The 27,870-nt window shown below is 55.6% G+C and overlaps 1 protein-coding gene across 5 annotated transcripts in view; it reads left to right on the forward strand.

Annotated features, from left to right (window-relative positions):
- The window catches only part of CELSR1 (cadherin EGF LAG seven-pass G-type receptor 1), a 182,386-nt gene that overhangs the window by 83,184 nt on the left and 71,332 nt on the right, over positions 1–27,870 (forward strand). For all 5 annotated transcript variants that reach the window (XM_035281089.3, XM_054242314.2, XM_078343462.1 and 2 more), the window contains exons 3-5: positions 15,214–15,436; positions 18,532–18,647; positions 21,045–21,133. In XM_035281089.3, the coding sequence (XP_035136980.3) occupies positions 15,214–15,436; positions 18,532–18,647; positions 21,045–21,133 (428 nt within the window). The remainder of the gene's footprint in view (positions 1–15,213; positions 15,437–18,531; positions 18,648–21,044; positions 21,134–27,870) is intronic.

Here is a 27,870-nt window from a genome sequence, read left to right on the forward strand (position 1 = left end):
ACTTCTGCAGAGAGTGCAGGCTCCGTGGGCGCTGGAGGGATGACACTTCTGCAGAGAGTGCAGGCTCCGTGGGCGCTGGAGGGATGACACTTCTGCAGAGAGTGCAGGCTCCGTGAGTGCTGGAGGGATGACACTTCTGCACAGAGTGCAGGCTCCGTTTGTGCTGGAGGGATGACGCTTCTGCAGAGAGTGCAGGCTCCGTGGGCGCTGGAGGGATGACACTTCTGCAGAGAGTGCAGGCTCCGTGGGCGCTGGAGGGATGACACTTCTGCAGAGAGTGCAGGCTCCGTGAGCGCTGGAGGGATGACACTTCTGCAGAGAGTGCAGGCTCCGTGGGCGCTGGAGGGATGACACTTCTGCAGAGAGTGCAGGCTCCGTGAGTGCTGGAGGGATGACGCTTCTGCAGAGAGTGCAGGCTCTGTGAGTGCTGGAGGGATGACGCTTCTGCAGAGTGCAGGCTCCCTGAGTGCTGGAGGGATGCCGCTTCTGCAGAGAGTGCAGGCTCCGTGAGCGCTGGAGGGATGACGCTTCTGCAGAGAGTGCAGGCTCTGTGAGTGCTGGAGGGATGACACTTCTGCAGAGAGTGCAGGCTCTGTGAGTGCTGGAGGGATGCCGCTTCTGCAGAGTGCTGGGCTCACGTGTCGAAGGCTCCAGGAAGACTTACCCAGGAGCAGGTGTGCTGGTTATTTGTGGGGAAGACCAGGAGAAACCAACTCTGAACGATGGAAGAATGGGTTCAAACTGCCCAGTTGCTGGCGGTTAGCACTTGCTGCTCTTGAGATGGCTCGAGAGTCTTACTGTACTTGAAGGCAAATTGTACTTGCTCACTCACCCCTGCATGCGTCTCCTGTGTCCGCTGGGACATTTCCACACACGAGGGACCTAAGGCAGCACAGATTCATTCTTGCTTTTCTGGAGGGCAGGAGCCTGCAGTCAGAGCCCAGGCTGGGCTGCTCAGGGAAGCCCTGGGTAGTGACCCAGAAGGCCTCAGGGGAGAGTGTTCTCTGCTATCCGTCCTCTGCCGGCCACCACTTTCATGCCTTCTCTGGTGTGGACCGACAAAGCCACCTCTGTCCTGCTCCTGGGGGCTGGGGGCCAGGCTACTTGTGCACCTAAGGCCTGCCAGGGCTGGGTGTGGTGGGGCTGCCCTTATCAGATGGAGCTGGCCGGGCTTAATGGGGGTAGACTTTGTATTCATGAGGGCAGTTCCTTCCCCCAACTCTAAGTGATGCATTAAGAATTCATGCTGCTTTGTTCTGGACATGGATCTGTCCCAGGGCACTTTTGTCCTGGCCTGCACTGGTGTGCAGGGGAATTTGAAGCTTTGAGGTGCTAAGCAGCCCTTCTCCATGATGAGTGGGGCTTTCATAGCATTCCAGCTGAGCCTGGGACACTGCTGTTCACAGTTGGCACTCATCCCTGTGTGCTGATAACACGCTGGGCATGCCCCTTTTAGCACTGCTGTGCTCAGCTGCCTGGCTCACCTTCCTCAGTTGTCTTTCTGTGCCCAGCAGGAGTATGGCCAGACCCTACCCCACATCCAGGACCCCAGCCTGCCTCCCTCCGAGGCGTGGTGGGGCTGGCCCTCTCCCTACCACCAGGAGCCAAGTGCTCAGTGGGGTGCCAGGCTGAGCAGCACCCCCTCCCCTGGGTTCAGGACCCAGGCCCATCCCACCTGCAGGTCCCACCTAACCCTACTCTCTGTGGATGAGGCTGTTTCCAAGCTGTGCCCACCCCCTCGGTCCCTGGAGAAAAGCAACTACCCTTGCACCTATAATTCCAGCCCTTTGGGAGGCCGAGGCGGGTGGATCATGAGGTCAGGAGATTGAGATCATCCTGGCCAACATGGTGTAAACCCCGGCTCTACCAAAAAATAACATAAAAAAATTAGCCAAGCGTAGTGGTGCATGCCTGTAATCCCAGCTACTCGAGAGGCTGAGGCAAGAGAATCGTTTGAACCCAGGAGGTGGAGTTTGCAGTAAGCCGAGATGGCACCACTGCACTCCAGTCTGGCAACAGAGCAAGACTCTGTCTCAAAAAAAAAAAAAAAAAAAAAAAAAAAAGGCAACTACTGAGGCCTTGAGGGCACAGGGGAGCCCTGCCTGCCCCACCATGGCACTGTCTTCTCAGCATGTGCTGGGCCTGAGGGCAGCATGAAGGCTGCGTCCCGCACCCCAGGACCCAGGAATGTTGGCTTGGCCCGGGCTGCTCTGGACAGGACCCACCACCTCATCTCAGGTCCTGAAGGCCTCTTGAGCTCCCACCAATGTCCTTCTGAAGAGGGCCACATCCCTGGCCCACCCCCTGGCTTGGAAGGACCCTGGCTTTGTTTTGAGGGGGTTGGAGGTGCCTTGCAGGGGGAGCCGAGATGGGAGTCTAAACTCCAGGGTGGTATTGGGGACATAGGGACACTCAGCCTGGTGGTCAGCCTAAGTGCCAGCTGTGTGTACCCCAGGTGCCAAGGACCAGGTGCGGTGGTATCCAGAGCCCTGGGGTTGCCCTCTGCACCAGTCTTGGCAACCAGGACTTCCCGAGTCTACTTGGCCCAGGAGACGCAGTGTTCCTTTGGCACAGCAGGTCCTCAGGCTGATATCTTCCAGGTGCCACAAAAGCCCGGGGACTAAGGGGTGTTTGATCTCTGGTGGCTCCAGGTCTATGTGGGCTCTGGGAGATACTGGGAGGTTTCAGGGTGCTGCTTCCTCAGGGGACTGACTCCAGAAAAGGGTTCCTGCTGACTTTGGTTTCCTAGGTGTGTTCTGACCTCGTTCTCTAGGGCTGCCGTGATAAGGGATCACAAACCGGGACGCTGAAAACAGCCACGCCTCTGCTCAGTTCTGCAGCTGGAAGGCCAAAATCAAGGTGTCGCCAGGGCCGGCCCCCCTGCCTCCCCAGTGCCTGGCTTGTGGCTGCCCGGCTCCAGGCTCTGCCTCCCTCTGCACGGCCTTTCTTCTTGTGTCTAATCTCCCACTGCACCCATTTTGCACGAATTCATGTTGTGATTGCACTGAGCCCGCCTGCTCGTCAGTTCTTCTCAAGATTCTTCACTTCATCGTTAAGGGCTGGCCGTGCCGAGAAGACCAGCCCTGGACAAGCGCCACTTCTGTGGCGCCAGGCACTTTCGCCATATAAGTAACATTCCCAGCCGGGTGCGGTGGCTCAAGCCTGTAATCCCAGCACTTTGGGAGGCTGAGGCGGGTGGATCACAAGGTCAAGAGATCGAGACCATCCTGGTCAACATGGTGAAACCCCGTCTCTACTAAAAATACAAAACATTAGCTGGGTGTGGTGGCGCGTGCCTGTAGTCCCAGCTACTCAGGAGGCTGAGGCAGGAGAATCGCCTGAACCCAGGAGGCGGAGGTTGTGGTGAGCCGAGATCGCACCATTGCACTCCAGCCTGGGTAACAAGAGCGAAACTCAGTCTCAAAAAAAATAAGTAACATTCCCTCTTTTGTCATATAAGTTCACATTCCCAGGGTGTAGGAATTACGATGTGGGCACATCCTTTTGGGGGCCACCATGTAACCCCACCACAGGATGGGTTATTTGCTAGTCTTGCCCCATCATCTGTGTCATGAACAGGGAGGTTGTAGGGAGCCCCTCCTCTGAAAGGCCTTGTCCTTAAATGTGATTCCAGGCTGGGGTCGCCTGGGCCCGCTGGGCCTGTGTGCTGCTGGAGCTATAAGCGCCGGGAGGTGGTAAACGTGCACCCATCCTTCAGGTTCGGCAGGGTTTCCGGCCCCCGGCGTGTAGGCGACTCCTGTGAGAACCGCTGTAACCAGTGGAACCGTGGAAACCGTGTCTCTTTGCTGCTGGAATGCGTTTATGTATTTATTTTAATGGGTGTGTCTGGAGATCTGAGAATTTGCTTCATGCAGAGAAGGCCAGCGCCGGGCTCACCTGGCCTCCCCCTTCCCAGCCCCCTCCTTGGGGAGTGGGGGTCTGGGCCTTCCCGCTGAGGCCTTTCCTGGTGGCCTTGCCAGGTGGGTGGGGCGCCTGTAGGTGTGACTCAGGAGGGATTCCAGGTGCAGAGCAAGTCACCAGGAGGTGAGAAAGTCAAAGCATGAAACCCAGGGGCAGGCGTGGGCACTCACAGACAGTGGTTCCAGCAGTTCCCAGTGGGAGCTGGGGAAGGAGGAGAGGGCGTGGGGCAGGGAGGGGCGAACAGAGGGGGCCTCCAGTCTCAGGAAAGCAGTGAGGAACAGGGACCAGTAATAGGAACCTCGCCCTTGCGCAGACGCACAGCTCACGGCCATTCCAAATGAGCTCTTCCACCCACACCAGCCTATTAGTGCTGGGGAATGCTCCCGGCCAAGAGAGGCAGAAATCCCTTCCTCAGGGGATGGAGTCACAGGTGGGAAAACTGAGGCAGCAGCCAGGATCTTGCTCAGGAAACCTCCGTCTTGACAGCGGTGCCGCGGGGGTTTGGAATGGGGTCCTGAGGCCCCTCCTCTAGGGACATTTCGGAGGGGGCACCTGTCTAGGGAAGACGGAGGTGGACTGATTCTCTGGACCCACTAAGGTGGATGCAGACTTAATTCTGGCCCCACCCATGCAGCTGTGTGAGCTGGCACAGGTTACTGCTCTGAGCCTTTGCACCCATCTGACCAGCCAGGTGCTGAGGCCGGCCTCGTAGGGAAGGTCATGTCGATGACGATGCTCACCTCTGGAGGAGGTTGCTGGGAGAGTGCTGCTCATGTCCTCGTCCCCAAATGTGGACCTGGGGATAGCCAGGGTCAGAGAGCGCCATGTGGCCCTGCTCCTTCTGTCTGTCCCTCCGTCTCTCTGTCAGCCTGCCCAGCAGGGCCGGCTTAGTAGCATGTCACCCTCTGCAGCTCTGTTGCTGGACAGAGGCCCCAGTGGCTGGGGCCTCTGCTGGGCTGGCTTCTTCCTGGGGCTGCTTGCCACAGGGGTTCTGCGGTCCCTGGGAAGAGGCAGGTGCTGACTGGCCGTGGACTGCTGTACCTATTCCCCAGGCTGCAGCTGCCTGGGCTTCTCTGCGCACTCCTGTGCCCGGCGGGGCCTTGCTGCTGTGGGACTGTCCTGTTTCAGAACAGGAAAGGGTGAGCGCTTTGGCTCCACTGCTCTGCGGTGGGTGTGCATGAGTGTGTGTGAGCACATGAGCCGTGTATGTTGGAGGCTAGAGGTACTTTCTCGGGTTTGGTTGGAATCTGGTGGGGCATAAAGGCCACACTGGTGGCCAGGAGCCCCAGCAGTGCCCACCCTCTCTGATCCTGACCTGACTTGGATGGCTGCTCTGCCTGAATTCTGCAGCCTGACCGTCCTCTCCCCTTAACCTCAATGCCAGCACCCCTGCAAAGCTTCCCCCTCCACTTTTCCATCTGTTGTGAGACTCTTCATGTATTTTTGTTTTTTTCTGAACATCTGATATTTTTACCTACATGGAAACTCCCTGCGGGCAGGGATCTGTTTTGTTCACTCTTAAAACCCCAGTGCCTAAAGATGGCGAGGCCCGGCAGGTTTACAGAGGGATGAGTTGGTGGAAGGGCAGGTGGGCAGGCAATTGCAGATGAGTGGGTGGAAGGATGGATAGATGGATGAATGATGGATTGTTGGATGGGTGGGTTGATGCATGAGGGGTTGGATGGATGGAGGTGTGATGCATGACTGGGTGGATGAACAATGGATCGTTGGATGGATTCGTGGGTGAGTCCATGGATGGATGGAAGGGTGCATGGCTGGGTGGGTTTATGGAAGGATGGGTGGCCGAGTGAATGGAAGAACAGATGGGCAAATCCATACGGCGTTTTTAAATTTCCTTTTCTTCTTGGAAATGCTGTAACGTTCTTTGCCTCCTGCCTTTGTGCTTTCTCTGGGAGTGAAGTTCCTGACCTGACCATGCTGTTGGGTTGTGTCTCAAGACTGTGCCTTCTGCATCCTCGCATCCAGAGTTAGGACTGAGCTCTTTGGGGCTTTGAGTTGGCCTCAGGTTTTGTGCGTTTGCGTGAAACCACCTGACTCTGAAATTGTCCCTCGTTCCTGTTCCTGGCCCTTCCACTCACCCCTTGTTCTCTCTTCTTGGGTTTCGTGTTGATCTTTAATTCTGCATAAACTGAGGCTTCAAAGTGCTTGAGTTTTACCATTGTAACCTTTGGAAATTCTAGTTTTTCTGGTTCAAAGCCCTTAGCTGTTTCTTAGGACCAGAAAGGAATTGTCTTTTTATTCATTCAAGAACCTAAGTGGTCAATCTTTACATGCCCCCTCCACTCCTGGGGCACGTTCCCAGTGTGTTCCCAGCCCTCCCGCAGGTCCTGAGGTTCTCTGTCTGCTGTGCCCCTCTCTGGGTGCACCCTGGGACCCTCTCTCCTCCCGGCTCCTGGAGCAGGCCCCCAGGGCAGGTTCTGGAGCGAGGGGTTCACATCAGCATCCCCTTGTGTGGGACCTCCGCCCCCACCTCCATGCCCTGTTTTCCCTGGGCCTGTGCCTGGCCCCCTGCCAGAGCCTCCATGTAATGACTCGGAGGCCCTCTGGACACCCCGTTTCTTGTTCACAGACCAGGGGCACACCCAGCACCTGGCCCCGCCTGTGGCAGGTGAGCTGTTTGCCAAAGCCCTGTTAAGCTGGGGCTTTTATGGGAGCCCCTCAGGCTGAGGGTTGGTGGCTTTGGTGCTGGGGTCTCTCTGGGCAGGCAGGGAGGGCAGTGCACCAGCCCCAAGCCTGGTATGGGACAGATGCCCAGTGGCGGGGCAGGTGCTTGAGGCCATGAGGGCCGGAGGGGCCTTGGCTCCTGGGAGCTTTTATTTTGTAGTTAAGAATGCTTTTCTGGCCTGTAATCCCAGCACTTTGGGAGGCCAAGGTGGGCGGATCACATGAGGTCAGAAGTTCGAGACCAGCCTGGCCAACATGGTGAAACTCTGTCTCTACTAAAAATACAGAAATTAGCCAGGTGTGGTGGTGGGCACCTGTAATCCCAGCTACTCAGGAGGCTGAGGCAGGAGAATCGCTTGAACCTGGGAAGCAGAGGTTGTGATGAGCCGAGATTGCGCCATTGCACTCCAGCCTGGGTGACAGAGTGAGACTTCATCTCTATTGGAAAAAAAGAAAATGCTTTTCTGTAAGGGGCTCCACATCTACAGCCATAACCAGGAAGCTAAGCCCTGTGTCCCTCCTATGGGGGTAGGGGGAGCTGGGGGGGGGGCCACATGCGTGACTGAGCACAGCAGTCAGTTTGCCCAGGTAGATACTATCCTCGGTGTGGGAGGCGAGGCTGCCATTGTAATGGGGTGTGCAGAGTACGGGGGGAATTCTCCCCAGATTTGAATGACTCGGCAAGCCTTTGACTCCAAGCAGAATCCTAAGGTGTCAAGGGAACACCAAATTTCTTTTGAATGAGAATTCTTAGGAAAGGAAGGATAAAGTTTAAACCCTGATCGTGAGCATATCTGAGAACATTTATCTTTTTAAAAGAGTATGTCTTATAAAAGCTGTATTAGAAAATGCACAGAGCTAAGACACAGAGCTCACTAATAGTGTTACAAACTATCATATCACATCTGCCTTCGACTGAGTGGTGGTGGGAGGTTTACAGATGCAGCCAATTCGGGGTTCCCCCTGAGGATTGGTGGGGAGCAGCCCCTCCAGATACCTTGTTTAAACAGCGCTGTAATCACTCACTCATGCTGACAACCAGCCCCTCCCGCTGCCTGTAAACAGCACTGTGTGCCATTCACGCTTGCCTCAACTTTACCTTCTGGGCAGTGCTTTGCTGCAGATGCGTAAGCACCAACCCGGGGGGAATCCTGAATTGGCCCCGTTTGTAAACACTCTCACTGTGGCTGGAGGTGCTGGGAGTCAGCCCTAGGCAACCCAGAGACGGGGCCTCCCTAGGCTGGTCCAGTTCATCCAAAACCTGTTGCTCACAGTTCTTATAGCCTTTTTTTTTTTTTTTTTTTTTTTTTTTTTTGAGACGGAGTTTGGCTCTTGTTACCGAGGCTGGAGTGCAATGGCACGATCTCGGCTCACCGCAACCTCCGCCTCCTGGGTTCAGGCAATTCTCCTGCCTCGGCCTCCTGAGTAGCTGGGATTACAGGCACGCACCACCGTGCCCAGCTAATGTTTTGTATTTTTAGTAGAGACGGGGTTTCACTATGTTAACCAGGATGGTCTCGATCTCTTGACCTCGTGATCCACCCGCCTCGGCCTCCGAAAGTGCTGGGATTACAGGTGTGAGCCACTGCGCCCGGCCTCTTGTAGCCCTTTATTTAAAAAAAAAAAAAAAAAAAAGTTTTATCTATACAATTAATTCATTACATCAACACCTTTTCTGCACTGTTTGAATCAAATACATGAATTATGTGGGTTTTGTGGCTTCATGGGTTAAGTGCTTGACTTGAAACTGGGGAAATCCTGGCATTTTGTGACTCGGTTTCACTCTCCAGTGTTGGTCAGTACCTGCCACGGAGGGGACCTGGCTTTCCCCACGCAACCCTCCTTGCCAGGTGCTCAGCGTATGCCCTGCACACACCAGGCATGTATTGGGCCCTCACTGTGCCTGCCAGCCTTGGACTGGCCCCAAACAGACCCTGTCACTGCCCGCACAGAGCTGGGGGGAGAGATGCGCGAGGGAACGGTCACACAGGCAGGGCTGGACGTGGAGCTGGTGGGGCGCTTGCTAGAGAGGAGAGATTTGGGGTCCATGAGAGCCCCCAAGGGTGCCCTGAGCAGGCAGGCAGGCTGAGCTTCCTGAGAGGGGAGTGCCCGAGGCGGAGGACAGACGTCTCTCACTGGGCGACAAAGGTGACCGCCTGCAGAGTACGCACAGGGCCGTGAGTAGCGACCTGGGAGGAGGTCACAGCGGGGCTGGCACAGGCCAGTAAGTGTGGTGAGGACGGGGCTGGGCGCCTGGCTGGGCTGGGCCCTAGGAGCCTCAGGCTGGGGTCTTTATGGAGCAGTGGGATTCTAGCCAGTGGGACTGACACGTGGCGAGGCTGGTGTTGTGGAGCATTCTGCTGTTGTAATGCAAGGGACATGTAGGTCTGGAGACTGTGGGGCGGGCACAGGGGCTGTGCAGGGGGCCGCTGGAGCAGGAGAGGCTGCAGTGGGGGCACCGTCTCTCCCTGGCTGTGTGGTGGAGGATGAGCTGTTAGACTGGGAGCACCGTCTCCTGCAAGCAGGGAGAGCAGCGCCCGGCGAGTCCTGGACGCTTCCACCTCAGAAGCATCCTCAGGAAAGGCTCCGCCAGCAGGCGCTGCTGCTCTCAGGGCACCAGGCTCAAAGAGGCCAGAATGTACTTGATTGCAAGACAGACATGGGGGGCCGCTGGAGTGGATTCAGTAGCTCCCAAAATTCGTGTCCACGCAGAATCTCATCATGGGACCTCAGTTGGAAATAGCGTTTTTCCAGATGTAATTAGTTTGGGTCCTTGAGATTAAGTCATGGTGGGTTTAGGGTGGACTCTAAATCCAGTGACTGGTGTCTTTATTTTATCTTTTCTTTTTTTGAGACAAAGTCTTGCTCTGTCACCCAGGCTGGAGTGCAATGGCGCAATTTTTGGTTCAAGAGATTCTCCTGCCTCAGCCTCCCGAGTACCTGGGACTATAGGCATGCCTCACCACACCTGGCTAATGTTTTATATTTTTAGTAGAGATGGGGTTTTGCCGTGTTGGCCAGGCTGGTCTCGAACTCCTGACCTCAGGTGATCTGCCTGCTTCTGCCTCCCAAAAGTGCTGGGATTACAGGCGTGAGCCACCACGCCCAGCCTTAGTTTTTATTTTTGAGATGGAGTTTCGCTCTTGTTGCCCAGGTTGGACTGTAGTGGCACGATCTTGGCTCACTGCAACCTCCACCTTGCGGGTTTAAAGGATTCTCCCGCCTCAGCCTCCAGGTAGCTGAGATTACAGGTGCTCTCTACCATGCCTAGTTAATTTTCATCATAGAGACAGGGCTTTACCGCGTTGGCCAGGCTAGCGAACTCCTGAGCTCCGGTGATCCGCCGGCCTCCGCCTCCCAAAGTGCTGGGATTACAGGCATGAGCCACTGCACCCAGCCTGGTGTCTTTAATGAAAGGAAGGAGAGTGAGATTTGATGGCCCTGTGAGAACAGAGCAGAGATTGGAGCGATACAGCCACAAGCCAGGGACGCCAGGAGCCACCAGAAGCTGGGAGAGGCAGGAGGGACCCACCCCGCAGCCTCCAGAGGGAGCTGGGCTCTGCTGATACCTTCATTTCTAGCTCCTGGCCTGCGCACTGTGAGGATGGGTTTCTGCAGTTCTGAGCCTCCAGTTTGGGGTCATCTGTTACAGCAGCCACGGGAAACGCATACAGCTCCTTTCTGAAAATGAAAACAAACAGAAAACTAAGCAAACAGAACGTCTCCTTTAAAAAGCAAAGCAAACCAACAACTCCATGGAGATTCGTTTCATTTGCAACCTACTGAAAGGAGCAAGACCTTTCAGGCGAGGGACTAACTTCTGTGCTTGGGTTCCCTGCGTTCTCACGGGTGTTAGCAGCCCCTGTGGAACTCCAGTCCCTGCACAGGCGCCTCCCTCGGGGGGCAGGACAAGTTTGTGTCTGTCACCCTCCCTTTCACCAGGCAGCCTGAGGACGCTGGGGGCCACTGGAAATTCAATTTGGGAGCGTGAACGGCGGGACCCAGTGGCTCAAACCTGTAATCCCAGCACTTTGGGAGGCTGAGGTGGGCAGATCACGAGGTCAAGAGATCGAGACCATCCTGGCCAACATGGCGAAACCCCATCTCTACTAAAAATACAAAAATTAGCTGAGCATGGTGGCACACGCCTGTAACCCCAGCTACTCAGGAGGCTGAGGCAGGAGAACCGCTTGACCCTGGCAGGCGGAGGTTGCGGTGAGCCGAGATCGCGCCACTGCACTCCAGCTTGAGCAACAGAGCAAGACTCTGTCTCAAAAAAAAAAGGAAGCAGGTATGCCACCGTGCAAGTTCAAATCCAAACCTTCTAGACAAAAACAAAACACTGTCTTCACTCAGGGCTGGGCCGCCTTTCCCTGGCCTTTTAGAGGAAATCCCACGCTGCAGGTGAGATGCTGAGCCTTCCAGTCCTCGGATGAGGGGAGCGTGAGTTCCCACCCAGGGCAGGTGGGACCGGGAAGCTGAGTAGGGGTCGGGGGCCTGGGCTTCACTTTCCTCTGGGAGAGCTTGAGCCCCAGACCCAGCCTGAGTTCTTAGCACCTGGGACAGGCAGAGGCGGGTGTGGGAAGGGCAGGGCTGGGCCCCACCGGCCCCTTTGTTTGCCGTCCTGGTTGGGTGAGTCCACCCATCCCCTCCCGGCGGCTTTGCTATTCCGGAGGGTGCTTTGCGTGGCCACTGGCTGGAACTCGGAAAGCAAACACTCCCCAGTGTCACGTATTTTAAAAGTTGAAACAAGATAATTTGAAGTGTGCAAGGGAGGAGAAATATACCTTAAGCTTCACACCTCCCGTGGATGCACAGGATTTATAAAGGCCAGCCGCCCACCTGGACAGGTGGCCATGAGCACTGGCTTGCACGTGTGAGTGCGTGTGCAGGTGGGCGTGCAAGTATGCACGTGTGACAGGATGTGAGGTGCATGCGAGGGTGTGTCAACCTGTGTGTGTGTGTGTGTGTGTGAGCACCTGTGTGGACAGATCCGGTACTGGAGCAGGCATAGAAAGTTAGCAAGACAAAAGTAAGCCAAATTATATGGATACGTGTGTACGTGTGGGAGACATTGTGAGTGTGCATGTGTGAATAAGGTCAGGAGTTCGAGACCCGCTGACCAACATGGAGAAACCCCGTCCCTACTAAAAATACAAAATTAGCCGGGCGTGGTGGCGCATGTCTGTAATTCCAGCTACTGCGGAGGCTGAGGCAGGAGAATAGCTTGAACTCAGGAGGCGGAAGTTGCGGTGAGCCGAGATCGCACCATTGCACTCCAGCCTGGACAATAAAAACTTCGTCTCAAAAAAAAAAAAAGCATTGTGCAAACATGTGTGCAAGTGTGTGTGCACATAGCCCGCCTGCAGGGTGGCGGGGTGCAGCGCCTGTGGTGGGCTAACCCCCACTAGTGGGAAGTTAGCCTCCACGGGTGATGGGAACGAGGGTCTGGGGCCGCCGCCTCTCTGGCTGCTTTAACTCTGAGTGGGCTGGGAAGCCTGTCTGTTCCCATTTCCCTGGGGGCAGCCCCTGCCAGCACGGAACAGGTGGGTGGGACCCTGCCCTGACTCCTGGGGTGGAGGAGAAAGCACCCCCTGGCCTGTGCCTGGTTCTGACCTGGGCATCGGCTCTGCTGCCTGCAGGCCCTCGGGGTTACTGGTGTGGAGGCTGTGCAGGTTGATGAAACTCAGCAAAGGTCGGCGACTTCAGCCCTGCTCGTTTTTGAGAGGGCTCCGGTACTGGAGTCTGGAGTCATCTTGGCTCAGCCAGTTACACGTTACTAGTGTTACCTGGTCTTGAAGACACGGAGATGCCTGGGGGAAGCAGAGAGAGAACTGGATTCTCCAGGAGCACCATTCACTTCTGATGACTGTTACCCTCATTAGAAATAAGCTTCGTTTGTTCCTCAAAAGCTCATTCAAAGCATTCCCCAAGGGAATTGCTTTCCTAAAACTAAGGATTGAACTTACTGAAATCAGCAATGGCTGAGGTTGGCCTCCCTGAGAAACAGACTCCAGCCCCCAGCTTAGGAGGCAGCAGGTGTGGGGGCTTTCAGGAGCTACGTCTGGGGGCAATGAGGGGCCGGGCAGAGGGGAGGCTGGCTGTCCAGCAGGTATACCAGGTCGTGGGCACCCCACGGTGTGCTGCAGAGCTGGGACAGCCCCTCAGGGGTGGCCTGCGTGGGGCTGTTTGATGGGCACTGTGTCCTCACTGCCCATCCCTGGATAGGGGCCACCCCAGTGAGGGCAGGGGAACTGGGCCAGGAGGTAGAATCTGAATGCAGGGTCTCAGCCAGAAGCCGTCAGCAGTCCACACCCCAGAGCCCAGTCTTGGAGGGGAATGGTGGGGGGATACTTCAGCACCCACCCTTGATAGCACCTGGTTCCTTTTTTAGTTTTAAAAGTGGGTATTAAAGTTTAACATTCAGTGTCTAGTCCTTTAAATTTGCCGGTTGTCTCTACATATGTGCTGTGGACAGAATTGGGCACTGACAGATGTCTGCACTGAAGCCCTGGATCTGGAGATGGGCCCTTTAGGAGGTGCTTAGGTTTAAATGAGTTCCGCCAAGGAGGGTGGCTCCCTCAGGACCAGGAGTTTGAGACCAGCCTGACCAGGTGGCGTGTGCCTATAATCTCGGCTACTTGGGAGGCTGAGGCAGGAGAATCACTTGAACCCAGGAGGGAGAGGTTGCAGTGAGCTGAGATTGTACCACTGCACTCCAGCCTGGGCAGCAGAGTGAGACTCTGTCTCAAAAGACCCAAAAAAGTCACTTGTGGGCTGGGTAGTGACTCACACCTGTAATCCCAGCATTTCGGGAGGCCCAGGCAGGTGGATCATTTAAGGCCAGGAGTTTGAGACCAGCGTGGCCAACATGGTGAAAACTGTCTCTACTAAAAATACAAAAATGAGTCGGGCATGGTGGCTAATGGATTGGATGAGGGAGCTGGAGATTGCAGTGAGCTGAGATCACACCACTGCACTCCAGCCTGGGTGACAGAGTGAGACTCTGTCTCCAAAAAAAGTGTCACTCGTGTGTGACCTCTGACTCAGCAGTGTTAGAGATTTTCTCCAGTCTTACTGCCCTCCAGGGTTTCTATAAGAGAATGTTTACTGAAAAGCCACTTGCCGTAAGAGAATTGTAAATGGCCCACATGCCCATGGATTGGCTGTGAGCAATGTGTGTTTAGACGTGGTCCTCTGATGGAATACTGGAATCTGAGATGGAGTTTTGCCCTGTTACCCAAGCTGGAGTGCAGTGGTGCGATCAGCTCGCTGCAGCCTCCACTTCCCGGGTTCCAGCGATTTTCCTGCCTCAGCCTCCCAAGTAGCTGCGATTATAGGCACACGCCACTATGGCTGACTAATTTTGTATTTTTAGTAGAGACAGGTTTCCCCGTGTTGGCCAGGCTTGTCTCAAACTCCTGACCTCAGGTGATCCACCCGCCGTGGCCTCCCAAAGTGCTGGGATTACAGGCGTGAGCCACGGCGCCCAGCCCACACCATACACTTTGCACTGTGTTTTTTTTTGTTTGTTTGTTTACGATGTGAATGTAATATTTTTAAAAATGCATTCATTTAAAATTCCGTAACTGGGAGAGAATGTTGCTGGAAATTTTCTGGTCGTTGGAAGCCCCTGAAGGTCTGAGAGGAGACTCCGGCCAGTGTTCACCTCACAAGCCAGAGGAGGCAGCATGGGCTCCGTGGGTTGCAGGCCACTGTCCCCATCTGGGGGTGGGAGTGTCACCGGCCACACCCCTGGCTGCGGGAGGATGCAGCCGCCAGTCCAGGAACAGCTGGCTGGAAGCATGGCGAACACGAGACCCTCCCAGCAGATGAGGTTCTGAGCACTCCTGTTCTGAGGGCCGACGGGGAGGGGCAAAGGCAGTGTGCGATGGGCCGCCTGGCTGGTCACTCCAGGAAAGCTTCCAGAACCTTCCTGTCACAGAGGAGTTTAAACTCTGGGGAGGACATCGGAGCAGGGTGATGCCTGCCCTTCTGGAGCTCACAGGCTGCTGAGTGAGACAGGCAAGATTAGAACCGAGTTGGAATCCAGGGGTGACCAGACAGTGCGAGGGGTCTGTGTGTGGGGTGGGAGGGCGTGCGGCAGGCAGGGCAGGCAGCCTGCTCAGAAGTGGCCTTTGGGCTGTGTGATGGCAGCATGGTCTGAATCTCCGACGAGGCTCCCTATGTTCTGCCATCACATGGGCACAGGAGTGGGGAGGGGCGTGAGGCCCTCAGAAGAGCCCAGCTCACCCCGCAAAGTGCTCACAGTGGTGTTGAAGCCTGGGAAGGGCTCGTTGATGCATTTTCTTTGACCCCAGGGAGTGGTTTTTGGAACCCCCTCTTCATCGGCTACCATCCTTGGCTTGCCCCCTGGAAGCTGGGTGCAGCTGTGTCTGGCACAGCTCTGGGCAAGTCCCCAGGAGCTGGGGTTGCGGGGGGTTGGGGGGGGTCTGTTCATGTCACAGCCCTGACCCGGAGTCAGTCAGGTTTTCTTTCAGCAGCTGACTCTGTGGCTGGGATGTGCCCGGGGTCCTCGAGGGGCCCATGGGCTCTTCGCTGGCTGCTTGGTAACCTCCTCTCTGACGTCTTCCTCTCCCCCTGCAGGAGAGCACTGCGAGGTGGACACCCGCTCAGGCCGCTGTGCCAACGGGGTGTGCAAGAACGGGGGCACCTGTGTGAACCTGCTCATCGGCGGCTTCCACTGCGTGTGCCCTCCCGGCGAGTACGAGAGGCCCTACTGCGAGGTCACCACCAGGAGCTTCCCACCCCGGTCCTTTGTCACCTTCCGGGGCCTGAGACAGCGCTTCCACTTCACCGTCTCCCTCACGTGAGTGTGCCTCCCGCCTCGTCACACGGGTCCCTTTAGGAAAGGGGCGAGCCTATCTCCATGCTCGTGTCCTTCGAGATCGCGATATCTCTGTCCTCCACGTGTGGCCTTTGACAGTTGAGTAGCTCCAGACCAATCTCGGTGGCTCATGCCTGTAATCCCAGCACTTCAGGCAGGTGGATCACCTGAGATCAGGAGTTCAAGACCAGCCTGGCCATCATAATGAGACCTCCATTCCTACTAAAAATACAAAATTAGGCTGAGTGTGGTGGCTGATGCCTATAATCTCAGCACTTTGGGAGGCCAAGGTGGGCAGATCTCAAACCAGATCATGAGTTTGAAACCAGCCTGGCCAACGTGGTGAAACTCCGTCTCTACTAAAAATAAAAAATTAGCCAGGTGTGGTGGCACGCGCCGGTAGTCCCAGCTACTCAGGAGGTTGAGGCAGGTGAATTGCTTGAACCCTGGAGGTGGAGGTTGCAGTGAGCTGAGATTGCGCCACGGCACTCCAGCCTAGGCAACAGAGTGAGACTCTGTCTCAAAAAATAAATAAAATACAAAATTAGCTGGACTTGGTGGCGCATGCCTGTAATCCCAGCTCCTTGGGAGGCCGAGGCAGGAGAATTACTTGAACCAGGAGGCGGGGGTTGCAGTGAGCCGACATCACACCATTGCACTCTAGCCTGGGCAACAAGAGCAAAACCTCTTCTCTGGCGTGGTGGTGAGTGCCTGTAATCCTAGCTACTTGGGAGGCGGAGGTGGAGGTTGCAGTGGGCTGAGATCACGCCACTGCACTCCAGCCTGCCGACAGAGTGAGACTCCGTCTCAAAAAAAAAAAAAAGTTAAAAAATTTATATATAAGCCGGGCGCGGTGGCTCATGTCTGTAATCCCAGCACTTTGGGAGGCTGAGGCAGGTGGATCACGAGGTCAAGAGATCGAGACCATCCTGGTCAACATGGTGAAACCCCATCTCTACTAAAAATACAAAAAATGAGCTGGGCACGGTGCGTGCCTGTAATCCCAGCTACTTGGGAGGCTGAGGCGGGAGAATTGCTTGAACCCAGGAGGCGGAGGTTGTGGTGAGCTGAGATTGCGCCATTGCACTCCAGCCTGGGTAACAAGAGCAAAACTCTGTCTCAAAAAAAAAAAAATTTATATATGTAGCTTTTCATATTTCGGGGATGTATGTGATACTTTGATAACCTTATACAATATGTAGTGATTAAATCAGGGTGATTGGAAATTGATTACCTCGAACATTTCTGTTTTCTTTGTATTGGTAACACTGTAACTTTTTAATTCTAGTTTTCTGGAAATTTGCAATAAACTATTGTTAACTCTGTGTTCCCACCCATACTGTTGAATACTAGAGCGTATTCCTAGCCAGGCGCAGCGGCTCACTCCTGTGATCCCAGCACTTTGGGAGGCCGAGGCGGGTGATCTCCTGAGGTTGGGAGTTCAAGACCAGCCTGGCCAACGTGGTGAAATTCTGTCTCTACTAAAAGCTCAAAATTTAGCCAGCTGTGGTGGTGGGCACCTGTAATCCCAGCTACTCAAGAGGCTGAGATGAGAGAGTCACTTGAACCCGGAAGGTGGAGGTCGTAGCGAGCTGAGATCATGCCACCGCACTCCAACCTGGGCGGCAGAGACTCCCGCCACTCTCCTCTCCACCTCCAAAAATGTTGAATGACATGTGTACACAAGAGAAGGCTGTGCTGCTGCTTGTCAGATTTTGTATCTGTGAGACCGTTGTACTGGACAGCAATTGATGAACTTATATGTGACGGTGGCTGAACAAGCAGAGCCGATGCTAAATCACTGAGGGTTTTGTCCGGAATGCCATTACAAGCAAAATCATAAGATGCCTCCCAGGCTGCCAGGGCAGTTCCACTTCGGGAGCAGTGGGGCTGTGGGCGGGGCGGGGCCCTCTTGAGCCTCTGAGAGCCGCTGCGAGGGGCCGGGTTGGGGGGCACCTCCCTGCTTTTGTTTCAGGTGGGTTCTTTCACGGACCCTTCTCCTCTTTCTGGTTTCTCTTTGCCAAGCGTCCGGGCTCCCAAGTGGGCTCTGGGCTCCGTTCCCAGCTGCCTATCATCCCCCCAGCTCTTTGTTTTTTCCTCCTCCTTCCCCGGGGCCCCTCTCGGGGCCTTGGTTTCTGTTTTCTGGCCTTTCCTCTTTCTGCTTGCGTTCTTCCTACCCTCCCCTAGGCTTTGGGTCTCATCTTCATTGCTCCATCCCCAGCGGTGGAGGGTGCTTGCCTGGGGAGCTGTGCAGGGCTGTTTGACACTGACCCCGCCCACCAGCCCCCATCTGGCTAACATGGTGAAACCCCATCTCTACTAAAATACAAAAAATTAGCTGGGCGTGGTGGTGGGCTCCTGTAGTCCTCGCTACTCGGGAGCCTGAGGCAGAGGTTGCAGTGAGCCGAGATTGCACCACTGCACTCCCGCCTGATGATAGAGCAAGACTCCATCTCAAAAAAAAGAAAAAATATACAGCACATGCTTTGTGTCCAAACATATTTGTAACAGGTGTCCTGGCTATGGGCTGTGCTTATAGCATGTGCAAATGGGATATTTTCTTGCCTTTTTTTTTTTTTTTTTGAGACGGAGTCTCTGTTACCCAGGCTGGGGTGCGGTGGCGCGATCTTGGCTCAGCCTCCTGGTTTAAGCGATTCCCTGCCTCAGCCTTCCGAGTAGCTGGGACTACAGGCGTGTGCCACCACGCCCAGCTCATTTTGTATATTTTTAGTAGAGACAGTTTTACCATGTTAGGATGGTCTCGATCTCCTGACCTCATGATCCACCCACCTCGGCCTCCCAAAGTGCTGGGACTACAGGCTTGAGCCACCGCGCCTGGCCGCAAATGGGATCTGTTCACATTCTGCATGGTGTAGTATCCAGATTCCCCATGGATTCTGGTTTGCTACTTCCAGAAAAGAATGCTGCTCATCAAGCTTGATGGGCTTTCTGCTTCCCTGGGAAGGATGCGTGCCTGAGGCCAGCGCCCGCCCTTCTCTGGCTGGGCTTGTCACGCCTGGGGAGCCTTCTGACCTTGGGGTCTTCAGCCTGTGATGTGCTTCTGCTTGTCTCCGCAGGTTTGCCACCCAGGAAAGGAACGGCCTGCTGCTCTACAATGGCCGCTTCAACGAGAAACACGACTTCATTGCCCTGGAGGTTGTGGACGAGCAGGTGCAGCTCACCTTCTCTGCAGGTGGGGCCTTCTCCCTGGGCAGGGCAGCTCTGAGCAACTCACAGATGCTTTGTGCGTTAGCACGACCCTTGCCCTGTGCAGCACCTCCAAGCTGCTTACCCTTTCATCCCTCAGTTGTAGGTCGAGGAATCTGTCTCACTGAAGAAATCCAAAGTGCACAAAGATGTTTGTAGCAGTGTTGTTTATAGTGCCGGAAATGTGAACGATCTGGCTCATGTTTTCAGAAACCAAGGAATCATTAAATCAAGTGTAGTACATCTCTACATTAAAAGTATTATTGCCGGCCAGGCGCGGTGGCTCACGCCTATAATCCCAGCACTTAGGGAGGCTGAGGCAGGTGAATCCCCTGAGGTCAGGAGTTCAAGACCAGGCTGGCCAACGTGGTGAAACCCCGTCTCTACTAAAAATACAAAAATTAGCTGGGTGTCATGGCGCATGCCTGTAATCCCTGCTACTCGGGAGGCTGAAGCAGGAGGATCACTTGAACCCAGGAGTCTGAGGTTGCAGTGAACCAAGATTGTGCCATTTCACTCCAGCCTGGGTGACAGAGTGAGACTCTATCTTAAAAATATACACGTGTGTGTGTGTGTGTGTGTGTGTGTGTGTGTGTGTGAGACAGACGGACAGAGAGACAAGGCTGGCCAGGCAAGGTGGCTCATGCCTGTAATCCCAGCACTTTGAGAGACCAAGGCAGGCAGCTTGCTTGAACCCAGAAGTTCAAGACCAGCCTGGGCAACATAGCGAGACCCTGTCTCTTTAAAAAAAATATATATATATATTGACAAGGCCGTTAAGCATGTTGTTAGAAAACATTTTTCCAGATTACCGATGGGTGTATCTCTGTTTTTTCTGGCACACATGAGGTTATTATTGCTTTTGTTTTGATACAGTCTCACTCTTTGCCCCAGGCTGGAGTGCAGTGCAATCTCAGCTCACTGCATCCTCCACCTCCCAGGTTCAAGCGATTCTTGTGCATCAGCCTCTCGAGCAGCTGGAAATACAGGCACATTTCACCATGCATGGCTCCCTTTTGTATTTTCAGTAGAGAAGGAGTTTCACCATGTTGACCAGGCTGGTCTTGAACTCCTGACCTCAAGTGATCCATCCACCTTGGCCTCCCAAAGTGCTGGGATTACAGGTGTGAGCCACCGCACCCGACTTAGCACACTTGATTTTAGGAGTGAATTCTGCCATCTCCTCCTCCACCCGGAAGTTCTCCAAGATAGCTCACAGGTGCTTCCATCTCTAGAACCCTGGCCCATGTTAAACGACCTGTGTGTGATAGTAGAGGATAGAGCTTGGTTTTCTGTGTGCAATAAAGAAAGGGAGGGACCCATAACAACAGCCGACCGCAATGGGAGAGGTGGCCATGGCCCTCCAGGCTCTGTGAGGTGGGATTAGGCTATTCCCCTGGCCAGGGTCCCCAGACCCACACCTCTGTTTCCAGAACTGCTGGTTCCCTGGAGATGACATTCCCTGCCCAGTACCTGGTACCAACCTCACCTGTTCTTTGGTGTCCCTGAAGCTCCTTCCTCCCAGCTGCTGCTGACTTGGGGTTGTGTCCCGGAATCCCCGAGGGGACTCGCCCGCCCCACTGCAGCAGAAGCTGGAGGGGTGGAAGCGACAAGCACCCCAAAGCAGAGATGCACAAGAGACGAGTGTGCAACCTCACGATGGGATGAGTTACGGGGTTCAAAGGTTGCTAAAAACCTGAGATGACATTTATGTGATTGGACCTAAAGGGGGATGGGTTTGGATGATTTTGTCTACATTGATGCGATGCGTCGGAAAAAGGATTTGACGCCTGCCGCGGTGTAGGCATGACCACTGCTGGTACAAACAGATGAGCTTCCTGTGTTTACATTTTTTCATATTTAGAGTAGAGGAGCAAGCCCTGGGTGCAGTGGCTCAGGCCGGTAATCCCAGCACTCTGGGAGGCCAAGGCAGGCAGGTCACAAGGTCAGGAGTTTGAGACCAGCCTGACCAATGTGGCAAAACCCCGTCTCCACTAAAAATACCAAAATTAGCCAGGGCACGGTGGTGCATGCCTGTAGTCCCTGGTACTCAGGAGGCTGAGGCAGGAGAATCGCTGGAACCCAGGAGGCGGAGGTTGCAGTGAGCTAAGATCACGCCACTGCACTCCAGCCTGGGCGACAGAGTGAGACTCTGTCTCAAAAATAAAACTGGAAAAGAGGAACAAGAATTACTTTTGTAACCAGAAAAGAAAGGGGGCGGCACGGTGGGTGCCTCCCACCGTGGTGTCATGGGGAGGGGAGGAAGGATGTGGCTGTGTGCTCCTGTCTCCCTGCCCACCCGCAGCCTCACAGCCCAATCCTCCGTCCCTGGGAGGCCTTGCCAACCTCTGCTTTCTCTCTGGGTCTCCCCACCACCACGCAGGTGAGACGACGACGACCGTGGCTCCGAAGGTTCCTGGCGGTGTGAGTGACGGGCAGTGGCACTCGGTGCAGGTGCAGTACTACAACAAGGTAGGACGGGCCCCACCACCTCCCCCCGGCCCCGGGGCAGCCCAAGAAGATGCCCCGGGGCCGGGCATGGTGGCTCACACCTGTAATCCCGGCACTTTCGTAGGCCGAGGTGGGCAGATCACCTGAGGTCAGGAGTTCAAGACCAGCCTGGCCAACATGGTGAAACCCTGTCTCTACTAAAAATACGAAAAGTAGCTGGGTGTGATGGCACATGCCTGTAATTCCAGCTACTCCGGAGGCTGAGGCAGGAGAATCACTCAAACCCAGGAGGCGGAGGTTGCAGCGAGCTGAGATCGCACCATTGCACTCCAGCCTGGGCGACAGAGCAAGACTGTCTAAAAAATAGCCCTGAATTTTCTGTCTTAAGACGTTCATGCTCTGAAATTTTTCGTAAATGTGCTGTTGGAAAGAGTGGTTTACAAAGTGCATATTGTGGAGGCCAGTGTCCATACACCTGAGCCTTCTGCGAGGGGCAGAGTCCCACCTGGAGCTCTGGGCAGGGGAGGGACACAGGGACCCCGGAGATCACCTGCCCCGGGGGAGGGACACAGAAAGACTTATTCATTTGCAGCCACCTTGGCCAGAGTCTTTACTAGTGGCTAAAATTCCAGGCCGTTCAGATGGCTCCGTAGCCAAAATTGTCCACTCTACCTGGACGTACCTGGAGAGCCAGAACACTCTCTGAGGACGTCCAGGAAGGCTGGGTGCTTCCGGTTTCACTTTATTTTGCTGTCCTTGGCTTGTAAGGGCGCGCTTCGCTGGGTTTTGCATCAAAATGCTGCTGTTTCCATGGCTTTGACTTCGCAAACCCCCTTTCTTTCTCTTCCTGGGAAGCTTCCAGGGTGTGCCCTTGCTTGGTCCTGGGTCTGCGTTGGTCTTACCAGCCCATCCTGGAGCCCAGCCATGCCCTCTGCGCCCCTTCCCAGGCTTCCACAAGGCCAGGGCCTAAGCTCGGCTGGCAGACGAGGGGCCCTCCGTCCTCCCTGAGGATTGAGCCGGTCCTGTGGGGACGACAGCTTCCTTCTTTCACAGCCACGGGTGTGCGCCTGGCTTCGACTCACCGGCAGTTGGGGTCCAGCCTCTGGGCCTGGGGCTGCAGTGCCACCTGCACTGGCTTCCATGCTCCTTTCCCTGCTGGCCGCTGCTGTCCCTCCGCCTCCCCAGCCCAGTGGGAACGTCCCACCATCTCCCAGACAGGCCACACAGGCTCCAAGTAGTGGTCACCATTACAGCGAACCTGGTTTTTGCCCTCTGTCCCATCAGTGCCGGCCCACGGCAGGTGGAGCTCGAGCCTCATTTGGGTCGAGGGCGGACGGGTGGGGTTTGGGAGCTGAGTGCCTGCTTGGGATTTGGGGTATCCCAAATTGAGAGGGCTGGCAGGTACCTGGACAGGGTCTGGGCTGCAGCACGTTAAATGTCACCCCTAGTGGGGCCTGGCTGAGGGATGGAGAACTGTGTGCTCGACAGAAGTGCAGGGGCTGGTGGGGTGGGGGGGTCCGGGCTGAGCAAGTGGAAGAGGGTGGGCCTTGCAGATGTGGATCTGTTTGCTGCCATTGTCCCGCCACTGTCCATTTCAAAGACCAAGTCTCTTCTTGACATAGTGCCGTCCTGTGACTGTGGGAGCAGTGCTGGCCGGTGTGAATTGCATCCACCTGGGTGAGCTGTGCAGTGGCCCGTGTGTCCTGCTGCCTGGCGCTGCCTACTCTGACCCCCGGCCCTTCCTCTTGTGCCCTTCCAGCCAGTTGGGGCTGGACACCAGAGCTTGATGCCCCCTGGGGTGGTGCTTCTGGAGGACTGGGCCACAGGGGACCCTGGAGACGGTGTCCCATTGTCGGGGAAGCACAGGGCGTAGGTGGTGCGTTTCCTTTCCTGCATGATCAGAAAACCAAGTCTAGGGATGGGGTGGACAGGGGGAGGTTGAGTCAGCCTTGGTCTCCCCATCAGTGTCCATCACCCCAGAATCGTCCTCTGCCGATGGCAGAAGCAGCAGTGTGTCCACAGTTGTGGAGGGACTCGGGGGCTGGATGCCACCATTGCCACCTCCGTCTACACTCGCCCTGGCTCTGGACACAGAGTGTTCACTGGGGCCCGCCTGCCACCGCCCCCTTCCAGGTGCTCAGAGGAGCAAAGTCCCCATGCAGGATGCCACCTGCACTGTCCCGGAGGGGAGGGGCCTCTCGTAAGAGGATGAACAGGATGGTGGATTAGAGTCTCCCCAGCTTCTGTGTCTAAGGCCGGGTCCTTTCAGTGGTGCCTGAGCAAAGCCCCCTGTGTGGGATTAGGCCTTTCCTACAAGCTCTGGATGTTTCTCTCCCTTGCCTGAGGTTACTGATGGAGGAAACCAACCGGTTTTTACTGTGTCTTTAGGCATCTATTAGGAGGTCTGATGGGGCCACACACTCGCAATGTGTTTGCAGGGATCATGAGCTTTTGCCCGTGGGAGAGGCGGCCCCGCTGCTCCGTGCCTTGGTCTCGGAGTGGCGGCTCTGGCGGACACAGGTGTAGAGGCCTCCTCTGGAGTGCACCTGAGCCGGGCAGGACCAGTCAGGTTGTGAGTGGTGTGGGGGCCTGGAGGGGTGGCAGGGGCCCGCCTGAGGTCAGGAAGACGAGGCTCTGGGGCTGGTTCCTCCCCTCTCTGGTCCTCCACTTTGTATACAGTGTCACCCCTGGTCCTATCCTCCAGCAGCCACCTCGGGGGTAGCCTCAGGCCACCAGGGAAGGTTTGGGGGAAGAGAACTGGCTCAGGGTGGGAGGGGACCCCCACGGGGAGGAGGTGTTGGGGCCGGATGATGAGGGGTGTCCAGGGCCAGGTGAGAGGGGCTAAGGGCTGGATCTACAAGGGTGGTCTCAAAGGCAGTGGGTGACATGGCCGAGCGAACCCCCTGCACCTGTCCCCACCTGCCTCGGCTAATGAGAGGGGTCAACCCCCTCCTCTGCCCTGGCCGTCGTCTTTTCCCAGCATGCTCCATTCACCTGCCTTACCACCTCACTGGTTTTGGTTTTTGTATTTTGGGGGATGATTAAGAAAATGTATTTGAAAAGGATCGGCATGCAGCAGTCTGGCGAGGGTGGAAGCATTGGTGGGAGACGCACCGCTGCCCACCTGCCTCTCTAGTCTCACTGTCTGTCCCCCGCTCTCTGGGGTGGCTATGTCTCTGAGGCATGGGCCACCTGCATTTCAGGTCTGAGTATGACCTCCTGGCCGTCACCTATAGAAATGGCCTCCTGTACTGCATCCAAGTGCGACCTGTGGGAGATGCCTCGGGGGTCCTTCCCCCATCCACCAGTGCCCCGGGCCTGGGGTGTTCCAATGGGACCAGCCCTGGAAGGGTTGTTTACAAAGGGCTGGGCAGGGTGTGGGGCATTTTTGCGGGGCGGTGTGGGACCCAGGGCTGGAGGCAGTGCTGGCAGAGCTGTGACAGCCCTTATTCCTGGAGCATCAAGGGGGAAAGGGCAGGATGGAGCCCAGAAAGAAGGGGTCATGGTCAGAAGCCACGGGAGAGGGGCACAGACCACCTGGGAGGGGCATAGCTAGCCTGGGGTCCGCCAGACACCCCTCTCCTCCCTCATTGTCTCCTCCCATCCCACTCCCCTCTGTCCAAAGCCACCAGAAGCCGTGGGGCAGGGAACCCTCCCAGCTGGGGAGCAGGCAGAGTCTGTTCATTTGTCCTCTGTGCTTGATGACGTCTTAGACTAGACAGTTTATTGGTCTAATTCACCTTCAGCAAAACCAAAGGGTGCTTTGGAGCCTAATGTTTTTCCAGGAAGGCCTTTTCAAAGTCAGGCATCTGTACGTTCGTGTGGAGCTCCGCCAGGCGCGGATGAAACAACGCAGCCCCTGCTCCCACAACCGCCCTGGGGGTCTTGGGGCTGAGTGGGGCAGTTTCAATCCTTGCTTCATCCCAGGCGTGGCTGGTTGATTTTTTCCCCCTGAGGTCGTCTTGAAGGTGTTTCTGCCACAACTTCCAAAAGGGCGAACATGCCTGATGGAAGACGTTCTACCAACTTGAGATTCGGGTTTTGCCCTCATGAGGTTTAAGTGTTTGCTGTTCCCTTGTCACCCTCGGCATCCTGGGTCTTTGGGAGGTTTGCAGAGAGGCTAATTCCCCTTGGAGACAGCGCTGCGGAGGGGCCGTCTGGAAGGACAGAGACCCTCGGTACCTCGCTGAGTGGACGGTCCCTGACTGTGCTTCCCTGGGGCTACCTGCGGGAATCATGTTTAGACCTCACCTTGCTCCAGGAGCTCCAAGCAGGGCCGTGGGCACAGACGTGCCGGCAAGATGTTTAACAGGGCCCTGGGGAAGCGAGGGTGGCTCGTGCCCACCTGGCCTGGAGATCTTCCAGAGCCTCAACTAAGCCTGCCCAGAGCCTGCAGGATGAGCTCCTGGCCAGCTGGCGAGGCAGGGACATCAGGCAGTGTGGCTCAGTGGAGCCTCAGTGAGTGAGCTGTGAGGTGAGGCAGTGAGCTGGCACCAGGAGGGCCAGAGCTGCTGGGAGATTCTGCATGAAACAGATGTGGGAACAGCCATGCTGGGATCCTCCGCCTGGGTGCTGCTGCCCCTTGGGAACCATGATCTTTCATTGTGAGGCCTGTCCTGGGCAGCTTTCCTGGCCTCTGGCCAATAGACTCCAGCTCTGTCCCGAACCCAGTTTTGATGGCCAAGAGGTCTGCACCATTGTCTTGCTCTGAGGTTGTACCCTGGATGAGAACTGAGCTAGTGAGACGGGAGCTCATCTAAGAGGGAGTCTCAGGTGGAGATATGAGACCTGGGTCCAGGCCTTGAGGCAGCAGGCACCACACAGGTGGCAGATGGTCTTCAGGGGGCACTCGGCATCTGTCACCTGGCCGGGACGGTGCTGTGCTGGCTGTGATCACCAGGCTGGCCATGTGTGGCTAGACCACATTTGGTGAAGCCCCATGCTGGAGCTGGCTGCTGGAGTCCTTGGGACCCTGCCTCGGCAATGGGCTTCCTCTGGTTCTGGTGATTCTGAGATGGCGTGGGGCTGTCCTTGGCAGGTCACAGAAAGTGGTTTTATAAAGACAGCATGAGCTCCAGTTGCAGCAAACCTCTCGATGACCAGCCTCTGCTTCTGAGCAGAGGATCTAAGTGCTTTGAGGTTCCCATGGAATCGAGGTGACCCCTAGGTCCCACTGTCAGCAGGGACTGCTCACCTGTGGCTTGTCAGGTCATTCCAAACCTCTTGGGTCTGTGCTGCATATTAAACCCCAAAGTCCCAAGGAGAATGAGATGTGACCACCGCCCACAAGAGCACCCTGGGGAACGGAGCTTCTCTGTTTCTGTAGATGCCAAAAACTCAAGGGCTTCCACTGAGACGCTTGCTTCAGGCTGGTGCTTTTTTGTTTGTTTTGAGACGGCGTCTCGCTCTCGCCGAAGCTGGAGTGCAATGGTACCATCTCGGCTCACTGCAACCTCCACCTCCCGGGTTCAAGCAATTCTCCTACCTCAGCCTCCCAAGTAGCTGGGACTACAGGTGTGCGCCACCACGCCTGGCTCATTTTTTGTATTTTTAGTAGAGACAGGTTTCACTGTGTTAGCATTATCCACCTGCCTCAGCCTCCCAAAGTGCTGGGATTACAGGTGTGAGCCACCGTGCCCGGCCTGGAGCCTGGTTCTTTTAGTGGAGGGTGACATTTAGCAATCCAGATCTTCGTGCCTGGTGTGCTCATTGCCCCTGCGGTATCTCCCTCCCAGTCTCTCTTACGGGGCAGAGCTAGGACACAGACATCTGTGTGTGCGTGTGAGTACATACATACACGCACACATACTTGAATTCATAGTTTTCATATTGCTCTGTCACCACCTGTGGAAAGCCGCGAACTTCACTGCAGCTCTGCCGAATTCGCCATGCTCTGCACATTCACATCCTCCTGATCCCATCCTAGACCACGTGCGCTGCTTTGTAACAGAACACCCGAGGCTGGGTCCTTACGAACCACAGAGATTGCTTTCTCTGAGTCCTGGAGGCTGAAAGCCTGAGCCACCTTTAGGTCTGGGGCCTGGCAAAAGCCCATTCCTCATAAATGGTGGCATCTAGTGCCCTTGAATGGGGGAAGAATGGAAGAGAGTGGACCCACTCCCATGGGCCTTTATCCCATCCTTGAGAGGCCCACACTCGTGACTTCACCACCTCCCAAAGGCCCCATCTCTTGATACCATCCCATTGGCCATGAGGTTTCAACACGTGAACTTTGCGGGGCACTTCAGACCATGGTACCCCCAAATTCATATGTTGAAATCCTCACCCCCAGGGTAATAGTATTAGGGAGTGCAGCCTTTGGGAGGTGATCAGGATCTCCCATGAGTGGAATGAATGCTCTTATAAAAGAGGTCCAGGGCAGGGACGGTGGCTCACGCCTGTAATCCCAGCACTTTGGGAGGCCAAGGCCGACAGATCACCTGAGGTCAGGAGTTTGAGACCAGCGTGGCCAACATGGTGAAGCCCTGCCTCTACTAAAAACGTAAAAAAAATTAGCCGGAATTAGTGGCGCACACCTGTAATCTCAGCTACTGGGGAAGCTGAGGCAGGAGAATCACTTGGACCCAGGAGGCAGAGGCAGAGGTTGCAGTGAGCTGAGATCACACCATTGTACTCCAGCCTAGCCAAAAAGAGCAAAACTCCATCTCAAAAAAAAAAAAAGAGGCCAGGTGTGGTGGCTTAAGCCTGTAATCCCAGCACTTTGGGAGGCCGAGGCGGGTGGATCACGAGGTCAAGAG

The sequence above is a fragment of the Callithrix jacchus genome, chromosome 1, assembly GCF_049354715.1.
Source record: "Callithrix jacchus isolate 240 chromosome 1, calJac240_pri, whole genome shotgun sequence".
Lineage (NCBI taxonomy): Eukaryota > Metazoa > Chordata > Mammalia > Primates > Cebidae > Callithrix > Callithrix jacchus.